Genomic DNA, 15,066 nt, shown 5'->3' with positions numbered 1-15,066 from the left:
AAGAAAAGTTATTTTCCAGTAGGCTATCAGATTGATTTTGATTGAACTGGGGTTTGACGTCCATTTCAACAACGAGGCTATGACCTACGTAGACATACAACTTAACGTGGGATCGGAATCACATGAGATCTCGCCGGGAATCGAACCCTGGTCTCCCTCGTCTACTGTCAGAAGCTCATCAGATAGTCATAATCTTCTTGACCACCCATTTGAACAGAGGCTGGTAAAACCACTAGCTTGATTAAGTGCATTATTTCCAATTGTTCTTGTTATTTCCAACGAAGTTGAAAAGCAACAAACTTACATCTCTGGAAAGAGCGGAGCAACACTGGAACTGAAGAAAGTGAAACTCGTCCTCGAAGTGCGGAGAGGAGGATAGGCACAAGGTCTTCAAGATATTTTGTTTTCAAATAGTGCTTGATCATGGTGTGATAGCCGAAGTAAACATCGAACTATTTGATCTTGCAGTACAGACATATTTTACAGGTTTAAAAACTTTTTATTTTGTGTTTGTTTTTAGTTGTCACGCATGATTAGAATTTTAAAAGTATATACAGTATATCACTCCGGCAGATTGTTTATGAATGTGATTCCACAGTTACGTACGTAAAAAGAATTTCCGTCAAATTGCATTTTAACTTTGAAACCGCAAAAGATTAACTGTATGAATTTTCCTGTCATTAGAACTGATTGTTAGTGTAACAAAAGTGAATTTTGTCGTTTTAACGGTTAGCCTTCTTGGTTATCGTACGTCCATTCTTTTTTTTTTTTTTTTTTTTTTTTAATATTTTTATTAACTAGTTGAAGATTGTTTACTTTTTTTTTTTTAATTTGTATTTTGTCTTACTAATTGTGGTTTGTTGGGTAGTGTCTTCAATTCTTCAATAACAATCTTAAGTAATGTTTGAAATTGCTCGATGTAGTAATGCTGATAAGATATACATAGTTCTTACATACAACATAATATTGAACCCGTGTACTTGTACAGGTACAGATTTATTGTACGGATTCATATGTAAATTCATTGTGTATATACTTCTTTTTCAGTAAATCGACTCTCTGTATTTTAAACAATAATTTTTGGGGTGTGGACGTGCATTCCCTCGTGCAGGTTCACTTTAGGAGGGCTTCAGTGTGTGCACCGGTACACAATAAGAACTATTGTGAAGAAGACACTAACCAACTTGTAGTATGTTACCACTAAAAAACCAGGAAGCAGGCACGTCAGCGATGGTGGATATACAGAAACGAGGATAACGCGAAACAGTGCATAACATAAATACACTTACCTAACATGTTGAATTATGTATTTGTACGTTACTAACGACGTTATAGATAATATCCCGATAAGTTTTCATTGCTTGCACGTTTGTGTTCCGACATAACATAACGCCTTATTACTTACATAAATTTCACAGGTATGTGCATCCCTTAACACCCGAACACTTTTATGATTGGGCGTCATGAGTTAGCACACTAACTTCAGATACTTTTACTTCATTTTGTAAGGTGTGGTTAGTGGCTTATTTTATGGGCGAATCCATGCTTAACAGGTTAGACTTTTATTAATGTATTCCTACTTAGATACACATTTCATAAGTAAGAATACAACATATTTAGATTATTTACACCCTAGTCTGTTAAAATGTTCTTAACAAATTTGTTTTGTAAACTTTACAAATATGTGAATCAGTACAGTAAATCTGCACGCTTTTATATCTATATAGATAGTCATAGGGTGAACTTTACAATGCCCATTCCAGGTGGTATCCTTACACAGACATGATAAATGCGATCAATTATTTTTTTAACAAAATAGGCTCCAACTTCCCGAAACCTAAACTAACCTAACCCTATTCCCTTTTAAATCGGTCTTACTTATCGATGCGCAGTTGGAGAATTCATTGTAGTGTTTACGTAAGTCATAATTCAGTTTTAATGGCTACGTTGATAGAATTCCAATGCCAATTAAAAATACAAGAACAGTTCGCGAATTTTATAGCTGAAATTCGTTATGGTGGAATAGTACTGTGTAAAAATAAGTTTGATGTAGATTGACAAGTTGTTAGCCAAAATTTGCTAATTTTACACTTTAAATTTGTTACTTAAAATAAAAGGGATACATTATATGTAGAAATAATTTATGTACAGCTTAAGAATATTAATGCAAATACGAGGCCGTGGTAGGGGGTTTACCTCTGGTGCATGGGGTCGTTGGTTCGATTCTAGCTCGCGCCAAGTCAACTTTGTGGTGGACAAACACAGTCTGTGGGTTTTCTCGAGGTTCTCCCCTTTCCTCCCACTTTCTTCATTTCACTATTTCATTCATTTCTCATCATTATCTCCTTTAGCCTAACCGGGCATAAACGTGGGACGTAAAACTTAAAGATTTCATTTCATGCGTGCAAATATAGAAAGACTAATTGCCTAATATACCATGCCTGTTTTCCATTTTAACGATGTATCCTTTCACGCTTTTTTCACATGAGTGCCTGGAAGTGTGCGTGCCAGAGGGAGCGGATGGTTCAAGTAGCACTCGACGCAAGGTTAGGCGATGTTCGAATCTACAATAGAAACATACGCACTATACAGTTTAGGAGAGAAATTCCCGTCGAATGTTCTTTCTTTGTCGCACTGGGTGCCCTGCACAATTTCGATTGCATGCTTGCTTATTCGTACTCACGATATACGTTCCTTTTTTCCCTTTTACAACATGAAATTAATTCATCCATAGTTTCACTACTTATTTAGTATTTCTTCGTCGCACTTACACTTCATCCGATCTTTGAGTAGGCCACTTTCCACACGAAACTTTATTATAATTTTCTTATTAGAGCATAAAACTGCAGGATTTTACTTTGACTCGGACAGTGACTTCAATCGGTTCTTATAGTTTCAGTCACTTCTTGGAACTGTTTCTGCCTCAGTCACTTGTTGGAACTGCTCGTGCCTTTGGTGCTATCATGTGGTATATAGTTCACTTTTCACACACAACTTTATTGATTTTTTAAAGTGATTTACTTACGTTATGAAACACAGCTGAACGAGCATCAGCAAGCGAAGCCCCGCAGTGCTCGTTTTGTTCCACCTTTACTCCATGAAAATACCACATGACATTAAGACACGATCGGTTGGAGCAACTTCAATGTGATTCCTAAACTGCTCCGGGAACCGGGTCAGATGGATCGGTTGCAGTCACTGTCCGAGACAAAGTAAAATCTTGCCCATAAAACAACATGAAAGAAAGACGTCAATCAGGACGTGAAGTTTTTGCTGTCCCAATACTAGTATTAAGTTTCTTTTCATGAATAGAGATTCTTCGTGCCTATATGGTTAGTGTGAGTCTTTGAGTTCGATTCCCGGTGGGAGCTCATGTGGTTCAGATCACATGTTATTTTATACGGCCATGTTTCATATAGCCTTGATGCTGAATGAAATGCTAAACTCTATAATCAACCAAGCGCCGTCGCGAAGAAAACATTACTAGTGGGGGCTCAGAGTTGCCCGAGAGAAGACATGAGGTAGACCTCTTCCAATATAAACAGATACACTTTCCAATACAAGAGATCTCTTTAAAGGAAATATTTACTAGACGAAATAGCTTCAACTCTTGCCTCGTAGGTGTTGAAGGATCACTTTGAGGACACTTTTACCAGATGAAATAGCCTCAACTATCGTCTCGTAGATGTTGAGGGGTCACTTTCAGGACATTTTTATTAGATAAAATAGCCTCAACTCTCGTCTTGTAAGTGTTCAAGGATCATCACTTTGAGGACACTTTTATCAGACGAGATAGCCTCAACTCGTGTCTCATAGGTGTTGAAAGAATGAAATGATCTGCCAAAGTGTTTCTGCAATTGCACGACTCAGTTGTTGTAAGAGACAGTTCTCTTTTATATTTGTTGATACAGAAGAGACAGTTCTATATGAAGATTTGGAGTAAAGAAAAATAAATAAATGTATAAGTTGACGTGATAAATGATTGGTTAGTTCCACAAGTTAATACGTTATTGAATTATGTTAGACAAACTCTGATTAAAGGTGAATAAAGTAAATTACCGTAAAATTGAATTGAACTGTGGCTCTTTTTTTCTATCGTTGGCTTAATGCGTAATTAACATAACATTTTAATTGATTATGCCCCAATAGGACTTGATACAGTTTAAATGTGAATTCATGCTTCCAAAAGTCAGAAGTGAAGAAGTATGAGAAATAACATGACTTCCTTCTTCACTGGTACCTTTCGATGTTGAAATTGATAAAGTATAATCATATTTGCAGCTTTTCCAACAAATATTCGAAAATTATGTTCCTTGCTATGAGATAGAAAAGGGATTTTTCGGTGATAGAGCCAAAGGCTTATGGCAATCTAAACTATGTACTAAATATATCCTTTGATAAGAAATTCGAACAAATAAAGGAGTTAATGCTTTTAAATTTTGGTGTGAAAACAAATTATATTGCCGAAAGGTTCTGTTTCCACAATATTAAAAAAGTAAGAAATTAGACAGGACACATGTGTTAAACCGAAGAAAGCAAGCGTCGTATTGCAATTGGGGAGATTGCTTCGAACATGCCTTGGAAACCAATTTGTATTTGGAGCTCGTAAGGAAACAGCTCGAAAACATGCTAACTGCACAAAAGCTAACATTTCGGCAGGCAGTGGGTTTGGTCAGTGCGAAATATCCGCAAATGCAAGCTCAAAAACTATCGAATAGAGATGGGAAAGCAACATAGGCAAATGTCTTAATCACACAGATCATCAGGTTCATTTTCTCCAACTTCCATTACAGTCTACTTACAGTAATTACAAACATGCACTACCTACTTGGACATGCAAGAGATGTAGAAAAGTTCACCCCGAAAGTAAGTGTCCAACCTGGGTCAAGCGGTGCGTCCGATGTTCAGTAGGAAAACATTTTACTTAAGCAACAAAATAAAAAAGACCATCAGACATATAGAAAGTGACAGAACTCAACCAGTTATGGGAGCTATGGGAATTCAAGGAGTCCAGGATATGGTTAACTTACTAACATTAGATTCAATTGCATTCGTATTGGATAAGGATGATTATAAAACGTCTCACACGGATGAAGTACACTTTTTGTATCTTTAATGAGGTTAGAACAGGTCTTGACGGAGGAAGTGGCACTGTGCCATCACAGAAAAAGTTACGGGGTGTATAGATATCGGCAAATTAAAGGAACTGCACACTGACAAAGCTGGAAAAAAGAAAAAAGTGAAGGGATATTCGAAGTAAAGATCTGGGTATAAGTTTGTTGAGTTCTGTAATAGCAGTGAAGAAGAATAGCCCGTGACAGAGGACAAAAAGACGAAATCAACCAAAAGGAGAAGAAGAGTGAAAACAGAAGTAAGAGGGGAGCATAAAGTGGGAGTAAAAGAGGACAGAGGGAATCGGAAGCAGTAAATTGAGAAAACTGGAATGGAAACGGAGAAAGAAATTTGGAACGAGGTAGAAAGGAACAAAAACAGTATAAAGGGATTTAGCAATGAGCCAGTCACCACAGGAAATATGGTGTACTAAATTATACTAATGGAGCATTATAAGTTGTTGCAGCTAAGTTGACTTAGAAGAAAAGGAAGAAATGAATTTTGACGTAGACCAGGGAGAGTGTTCAGATAATGAAATAATCAACCGAAGTGTTTCTGTAATTTCGCGATTCAGTTGTTTAACTAGGAGAGTTACCTGTTTATATTTGTTTATTAGAAAATGCAAGTTCTGTATGGAGACTTGGAGCAAAGAGGTCAATGTAGTAAAGAATAATAAACACTGGTGTAGGTTGAGGTGATAGATGATTATGTCACAAGTTGGTATGTTATTGAATTCTGTTAGGATTACGTCTGATTAGAGGTAAAGTAAGTTACTCATTCTAGTTCTATTAATATATATATTTAGTATTAAAAAAACACACATACCGTATGTACTCGAATCTAAGACGCACTTTTTCTGCCAAAATTTCAGGTATAAAATGGGGAGTAAGTCTTGGAAACGCATTCAAAACCGCTCCGACAGTGGAGTTGACTAAAGTCTGTCTACCCCATTCTATACCTGAAATTTTTAAGTTTAGAAATGGGAGTGCGTCTTAGATTCGAATATATACCGGGTAGATAGTAGTTCATCTCAGTTATTAAACCAGCTTTAAAAATTGCCTCATTTTCTTACACAATCACTGTTTGCTGTTGTGCATTTTGTCCACCTGTCCAATAACGTAGTGCACAATTATAATAAATATATAGAAATGTGATTTTGTCTCAATAAAATAACCACATTTTCGCCTGTTGTATCTAAACTCTTTTTAATTTCTTATTTTATTCTAGGTTCCTAAGTAAAGAAGAAAATACACAAAATGGCGTCATTTTCAGATGTAAGTATATTTAAATGAAGTATAAATTATTGTACCTTTTTGGGGGGAATATCTTAAGAACTACAAGAATGTTTTATGTTGTAAATAAAAGTCAATAATAGTTGTATTTAGTTTATAATAAACAAAATAGTTTTAACATACAGTTATTAAAATTAAATAATAATGTTATTTAAAAAGTAGTTCACAGAATACCAAGACAACCTGATAGTAATCAAATGCAGTTGTTTCTCTAGTCGCTGCCGTAACTTAGATTTTGGGGGAAATGTAGTACTGGCAACACTGTAATTTCTATGGATGGCAACACTGAAAATTCTTCAGGTTCATATTTTCTGTTCTAGAATAACATTATCTGTGATTGTGGTAAGTTGCATTCCATTATTTTCTTTCAATTTTGAAAAACAAGCAAAAAAAAAAAAAAATTAAATTTTGTGTTATTTTTAGTAAGGCAGGCTCTTTAGCAAACTGTAACCACATCTGTCATATGAATAATAATTTTCGCAATTAGTTCCTTGTTAAGAAAATGAGCAGAAATTTTGAAATTATTATCTTAACAATAATAATCCTATTTATAAACGGCAGACGTTTCAGCGCTTCACGCTAATTCCTAATAACAAGCAATCACGCTATTTCCTAATAACAAGCAGTCGCGCTACTTCCTAATAACAATCACGCTAATTCCTAATAACATGCAATCACTAATTCCTAATAATAAGCAGTCACGCTAATTCCAAATAACAAGCAATCATACTAATTCCTAATAAACAGTCACGTTAATTCCTGATAACAAGCAATCACGCTAATCCCTAATAACAAGCAGTTATGCTAATTCCTAATAAGCAATCACACTAATTCCTAATAACAAGTAGTCGCGCTAATTCCTAATAACAACAGTCACGCTAATAGAGTTCGCTAATTGAAGGGTTGGGTGCAAGAAGGAGGCAGCTCCACTTTGTGCCGCTACTGAGTTGCACACCCTACCACATACAAAAGAAGAATGCGCTTCGTTTGGTACAAGAATGAGGCAGCTCCACCCGCTATTCCAAAGAAATGCGGCAGATGGAGGAGTTTGCGTGAAAACCGAGGCAGCTCCAAAACGTTTTGTTTTAATTTGCTACATACTGGACAAAGTGGAACTGCTCCTTCTTGTACCAAACCCTTCAATTGGTTGTGGTTTCCTGTCTGACGCTAATAGATGTCTCTAGCTTGCAAGTAATTTGCCTATTTAGAACTATAGTTACAATTTAAGTCCAACTTTAAAAGCTGTATTGCTTCATTTCAATTATTTCAAAGTAGGACAAAGGCCGTAACCACAGTTAGATTTGAGCATAATATTTTGTGTATTTCTACAGTATTTGTGACGGTTTAATTGCAACTTAACCACTGTTTTTTCAATTTAATTATTTCATAATGGATTGGAGCTAGGAATTTTAGGTGCTGCATCTTATTTTTTGTTTTTGTTATTAAAATGCCCAAATTAGCTTGTCTCGCGAACAAAACGTTAAATAAACACTCTTAACTGCGTTTTGGTTTTTTTTTTTTTTTTTTAATCAACGCATGCCCCTTTTTTTCAATGCATTTTTGAACTTTTATTTTAATCTTTTTTTATTATTATTTTCCGCATTTTATTACTATAATAATTAACCAAGGAACACCAAGCGTGCGCAGCATCACGTTACTTTCGCTTCAGGACAGTCCCGCTTGGCGATAGCTATTGAATAGAATGTAAAGAGAGATGGCAACAAGGGTTGATTAGTTTAAATCAAAGTGATTTAAATCGTATGATTTTTTTAAAATCTGTGATCTAAACCAAAGTTATTTTACGTACAAAAATTTAAAGTGTGAATACTTGCCCGTGTGATGCTAGGATTTAATGAGTTTTTTTACTGATTTAATCGCTTCATATTGTATAGGAGACCTAAGGAGAAAGCTTGTATCTATTTAACATTCAATACTCACAGCTTTTAATTCAGAATTGTACATATCGTAGCCTTTTTACTGTAACTGAAACGTTTATATATATATATATATAACGGGCTAAATAATTTGAAATGAATTTTAAACGTAGTACCCACCTTAAACTGAAATTTTATTATGTCACTTTGACTAAAATGTATATCCTAAGGGGGAAAGAGTTCGAAATTTATGCCAAAAATAGTTTCAAGAGCCTCTCAATTTAGTTAGAAAAATAAAACTTGATATATAAACTTTTCATTAAAAATAATTGGACACGTGTCCCAGCGACATTCTAATCGATGTTGACTGTCTCGTTATCACGGGAAAGCAGCTGAATCGTTTGAAATGAATTTTTGAACAAAACACTTGGATCGAGCAAATTTTTATGTCATTTTCATAAAAATGCGTATACTACTAGGGTTTTAAATATTCCAAAAATAAAGTCTCAGGAACCTCGAAAGATAAAAACTTCGTAGGCCTACATCACCTCCCTATTATAAATAATGGCCACGTGCACCAGTGTTTTAGAAAAATCCGCTTGTAAGCCAAGGGACAGGAATTTTCTACGTTATTCTCCATATATAAAAATAACATTGACTTTGTCTGTTTCACCATCATGGTAAAACGAGTGAACCGTTTGGAATGAATTTTTGAGCGTAGTTAGTGAGCATAGCGGCTGGTAGACAAATTCAAAAAAATAAATAAATAAAAAGTGAAATGTAAAGAACCAGAGCTTTTAATTATGTATGGTAAGGGACTCTGTAGTATAGTGGTTAGAGCTTTGGACTCACATCCGCGTGGTTCCGGGTTCGATTCCGGCCGGTGCGTATCAATTATCGGTGTCCATTAAGCGTTATCAACAATGACCTCCATAACGATCACTAGGTCTAGAAAGGTCCTGATACGCCTGTTAGAGATAGAACGATGCAACTCACTGATTACTTATTCGTTGCTAGGCTGAACGTAGTTCATCCGGTCGCTAACACATCGCGTTGAAGCGGCTCAGCGCCACAAAGGGCTGTCACGCCAGTGGATATTTAGTTTTTAATTATGCATGATTTTATAGCGAGCCAGTGGCTTGAGCGCAACAACTAGCTATAATAGTGCGAAGAGAGAAATTGATAAGATTGTTTATACTAAATATAACCTGTTCGTTATAGTGTTGTATAGTTCTCTCTTCTGCATCTACATGAAAATATTCATTCTCTCGAGAAAATATATCACATTGATGTGATGAAATTTTCTAAGGTAACATATAAATCTGAAAATACTTTAGGATTCTAATAGGGTTCAAATTGAACCCTTCACAGCTGTTTTATTGTTAACTTTTTCATTTCTTCATACTTCTTCCCCTTTCTCTGATGAAGTAGAGCGAAAGAGCGTATGGTCTACCGTCGTTAGTATTGTGTTAAATGAAAAAGCAAGGTTGTCATTTCAGCAGCCTGTTCCCTTGGGCCCTCATCATACCAACAATATAGCATTGATAACATATTTGGGTTGTTCTAGGTTCCCCTCACCTAACAATGCACATTCTTCATGACATTTTTGCTTGCCATTACGTTCCGTTCGAACAGTCTACTTGCCTTTACATTTAACATAGAGCACCTTTCGACTATGGAGCCCAAACGGCTGGTGCAACTGGAAAACTTCCAGCATTTTAGATTGAAAACCACATATTTCCAACAACTTCAATCTCTTAATGGTTTATCATATCTTTAGTCATAATATAGTTGGCGTATAGCCCCGGACTTTTCATACATCCGGTAGGTGTATATGGATAATCCCAAACGTCGCTCGAATCAGTTATATCAGTTAGAGAATTTATCAGTTAGATCTAGGTGTTACAGCCAGTAGAGTTGGCTACTTTTCAAGCACGCCCCACACATAATAGTCCATAAGATAGTTAGGGGAATACATATTGGGACCGGTAAAATCTTAAATTTAAAAAAAGAAAAAAGTGTCAACCACTTCTGATTCTTCCCAGTGGTATGGTAAGTAGTTGAATCTTGCTGTTCACTTACGGTCTTCCAGCAGCCTCTTTCTCCACCCAGGGCTTGACCGTTCAACAACTCTACATAACTATTTGAATTAAGCCTGAGTCCCTGTTCAAAGACATGTGGTGTCATCATGTCATCCTCACTGGTAACTTATGCAAACATAATAAACATCATCACATTTCGGGGATTTTTAGTATACATAACATAAGGACTGTCCGATGAATTGTAAGCAAGCCATTTGTTGTTCTGGAAGGTTGTGTATGTTGACCTGATTCAAGTTTATTATTTATTAATTCATTCATTAGAAAACTACATTATTTCTGATTCAGTGGAACGTTTCACTTTGTCAGGGAGTTTTATTACTTTGATAGGTGGTGTGCTTGGGCATTTCAATCAGGAATTGGTCTTTATATCTTTTGTAGTGATGATGTTGGAGGATTTAATTCACAGCTAGCTTCATAGTAGACGCTTGCAATTGTTGAATGAGTTCCAGTTTTCGTCGGCAGTCAGAACGTCGTCTGTGTATTTTCCTAACAGCAAGGGCTTCGTCGTAGTCCGTTGCACCTCTGCATTTCATGTTGATATCGTTTTTACGATGTTCATGCAGTATTGAGCAGCTGTCTTGATCGCGGAATTTGGATACCCGGCACAAGTTATCATGATGCAGGTGACTTTTCCAGTATTCCGGTGGCTTCTACTTGTCGATTGCAGTTTCTTTGACACTACAGATGCATCTAAAACGGAAGAATAGACTGTGACACCCCGGCACCACATATTTATGTACAATATGCAAAGTATCAAATTTAACCCGAACACCCTATATAATATATATCTGTTTACGCTGCCTTCTAGCACTACAATGCAAATGTTTTCCTTTTTTATAATTTTTTCTTAAAAGAATTGTTTGACGTGTGTTCTATATTTATATGCAAATTTCTAGTAACACTAGTGTTGTAAAATTTCCGGAAATTTTGAAACGGCTGGTAAAAGACAGTTTTTTTTTCCGGAAACAGTTTTTTTTTTTTTTTTTGGGAAAAAACAAAAATCTTTGTATTAGGTTAGTTGTACTAGTAATGGAACCTTTTATTTTTCGAAGGCGTGAAATATGTAAATTGAGAAATTTCAATATTGTGAATATATATATATATATATATATATATATATATATATAAAAGGAGCATTCGAAAATAAAACAGTTATAATTATTCTTGAAAATTAATAGTCTGCTCTCATTTCCTTTATGTGCCTTTAAGTCGTTTACTCCTGGTTGTGCATTAATTACAGAAATTTTACAATTGCATACACATCTACCATCATGAAGCGTTTCTGTTGCAACAAATAGGGCTCTTGAATGAAACTGAGTTCTTAATGTGCTCTTTGATCTGGTGAAACTTTGTTAATTTTAACCACATTACTTCTTAAAAGAAAGAGAAGTAGGCAAATTTCACTAATACTCATGCACTAACAATATTACTTGTTGTAAGACATATAATTACTATTATTTAATATTCAAATACAGACTTTAATATAAACTTTATGTACAAAATTTTGTATGTAAACAAATACCTGTTTTCTAATGCGACAATTTATCTACATACGGTGTATAATAATATGAAAGTGACTATATTTGGAACTTAACAACTCTTGAGCCACCTAATTGATCTCGATAAAAATTTTCAACATAGATGAGGTTCTGGCCTGGAATGGATTTTACCATTTCACTTTAAAAGTGCAACTTGGAGGAAGGAAGTGTGGATATATATTGAAAATTACGGATCTTAGTGTCGAACTCATGGTTTTCGAAGTTGCTGAGATGAACAGTGACATTTCCGATGCCGTTTAAATCCAAATTCAGCCCCCATTAGTTACTCCTAAAAGGGTAGAGTGACATGTAAAAGTAAATAAAAATGACTGATACTAGTGTCGAATTCATAGTTTTTGGGGTCCGTAAGTTCGTTGATGACAGTTTTGGTGCCCTTTATACCCAAAATGAAACGTATTCTCCCCGTACGAAGAACGGGTATTCTGCTAGTCTTTAATAATAAGGAACGGAAGTTTCACATGTTAAATTCTTTAATATATTTGTCGCTGCTCAAATTTACGCACTTGTCCGGTGTATGTGTGTATATGTAAATAATATCCTCTCTGTTTTGAGTTGTTCGAAAAATATACAAATAATAAAGAGGGATTTTTGCTAGAAATCAGAAAATTAAAAAGTAAAATTAAAACCTGTTGCTTTAAGTAGTTTTCCTGCTACCGAAATATGTTGTGTATATGCTGGAGACACGTTACAGCAAATAAGATTAGTATCAGGCGAAGAAATGGTTCTTAAATTATATTTTTCGGGTTTTGCCAATATTTCCGAACAAAAGATTTTTTCTAATGGATTCAAAATTTCCGGAAATTTTACACAAGGACAATAAGTATCTCCATAAAATATATACTATATTTGATTTTAACATACTGGTATTAACTAAAATGATTCTGACCCTGTTATTTAACACTTCCCTGCCATAAAACGGTAACTTTACAAGATTACTTAAGATAATTTAAATGCGTCTATATTAATTAATCTAACTAGGATTATATTTTAGGATCTTTTGTAGTCATAACTCCATACTATCACGGTGCTAACGTTAAAGGAGTGGTACAAATATATTTGCTGCCACAAAATTTGCCTATTCTAATAGAATAAACATAACTACTCAATGATCTATACTGTAAACTAGTAAATATAAAATAGTTTTCATTTTAAAAGCATAATGTAGTAAAATATTCAAAAATTTCAATTTTACCCAATATTTCCGTTTTTTTCCAAGCTCGGGGAAAAACGGTAAAAAACTGGTTTTTACCCAAAATTTCCGGTTTTTTCCGGGCCTTTACAACACTAGGTAACACCATACTATTTTCTTTCAAAACAGCGATCGTGATTTTCATACTGACACACAATCATAGTCATACGTCTTGCAAATAAAATCAGAAAAATAAACACACTGCTGAACAAGACTGCACTTATTTAATATAAGAACACATTTACACGTGACGTTTCGATCTTCTAGCCAAGATCTTCACCAGACGTACACTCCGACGTACGATCCTCATCAGAGTGTACGTCTGATGAAGATCTTGGCTAGAAGATCGAAACGTCACGTGTAAATGTGTTCTTATATTAAATAAGTGCAGTCTTGTTCAGCAGTGTGTTTATTTTCGTGATTTTCATATATGATATTTCAAAAGACATATGACAAACATTCTGGACAGAAATGTGTGTGTTGTCCAGAGCTTATAATGGTATAAATAATGTGTAATAAGGAATTTGTAATAATGATAATTTTGCCAGTTTAAATGTACGATAATGTGCGGAAAAAAATGACCACCCACATGTCATTTAACATCAGAAAGAACCGAAGAAAAGAAACTTAACATTTAATTTAATTCCGTCAATGGGTAAGAGTACAGAAAATTTCTCGGAGGTGGGTGACCATTTTTTTAAAAAAAAAAACATTGTCTTAGAACACAAAATGTTGTGAATGAATAAGAACGTAATTGTTTAATTTTTGCAAGCTTGGAAGCTCGACATCGGCAAAGGTAAGTAATCATAAGTAAAAATTTCCTCTAAGATATTAAAATCCGTACTTTTAGTGCATGTTGTTGAAAGGTTATTCCTGATTTTTATGAATGCTTAAATTTAGATTTAAAGCGCTGTACACCAACTTTTCTTATTTCTAATTAGAGATGTAAAAAAAGCTAGCCTTCTTTGGGATAGAGTTTTTTTTTTTTTTTTTTTTTTTAATATATAAGAAAAACGAACTTTTGTAGAGAAAACCGGAATATTTAGCTTTTTCTCTTTCTTTGCATGACGACCTTATTAAAGTATCATTTTTGTTCCCTTGTAGTGGATTCTACAGTTAAAAAAATGCCTTTGCAGCGATCAATATTTGTGCGTCTTATGTTCGTTCGCGTGTCGTAATTGGTTCTCAAATTGGAAACTCCTAATTTTTGGTATATAATAACATCATACAGACCTGTTATGAGGAGGAATTGTATATTTCTATCAGGTCCCCACCAGAGATATATACCTGTGCAGTAGGCAGTTTTTTTAAAGTTTTCTGAATTTTCATAATTTTATTTTTTTTTAAAAAAAAAAGGGGGGGGGGGCAATCTAAAGGTTGACACTTGATGAATGTGCGCTTTTATATCAGACCTCTTGATCCAGAAAAGCTCAACTTTCTGATCATTTGCCTTCTTACAAAAATTGTCTACTCAACTCTGAACTTTAACGTCAGTGACCTACTGTTTCAAACCTACATTTCACCCTGCTATACGTCATGGACGATAATGGCTAATACATAACCTTGTAGCTTACAATTTGCTGACCGTTTTGATTTTTGTTCCACATCGATAGAACAACTAGGGGCTGAGATACTTGATTCGATAACCCCTTACAGCATCACGAAATGGCGCATCTTCGAAAACAAATATGGCTGCCACTCGAAACCTAAAGTTACTGCAATTAAAATAATTCCTGTTTTAAATTAACGACATGGTAAGGTTACTGCATATCAAAAAAAATTTAAAAGTTGTCGAGCAGTATTAATTGGACCACTTGACATGGATTTACGCTTGTGTTAATCAGCAAAGTGAACCAATTGGGGAATACTTCAGTTAAGAGGTACTGAATCTTAGCTTAGATTGGCTGATGCAATGGCATTGAGGTCGGTGCGTACTTT

General features: G+C 35.0%; 1 protein-coding gene across 2 annotated transcripts in view; it reads left to right on the top strand.

Moving 5' to 3' along the window:
- The first annotated feature begins 344 nt into the window (after positions 1-344).
- Positions 345-15,066, top strand: part of LOC145673147 (aldehyde dehydrogenase, dimeric NADP-preferring-like) — a 78,382-nt gene continuing 63,660 nt past the window's right edge. Inside the window, exons 1-2 of one of the 2 annotated variants that reach the window (XM_081742570.1) lie at positions 345-486; positions 6,340-6,386. In XM_081742570.1, coding sequence (XP_081598696.1) covers positions 6,369-6,386 — 18 coding nt within the window. In that variant the 5' untranslated portion in view covers positions 345-486; positions 6,340-6,368. Of the gene's footprint in view, positions 487-522; positions 603-6,339; positions 6,387-15,066 lie in introns of those variants that run through there. The other variant, XM_081742571.1, reaches the window with a different exon arrangement.

This window comes from Thermobia domestica, chromosome 16, assembly GCF_964235325.1.
Source record: "Thermobia domestica chromosome 16, izTheDome1.hap1.1, whole genome shotgun sequence".
In the NCBI taxonomy this organism is placed as follows: Eukaryota; Metazoa; Arthropoda; class Insecta; order Zygentoma; family Lepismatidae; genus Thermobia; species Thermobia domestica.
This window is presented reverse-complemented; position numbering and strand designations above follow the sequence as displayed.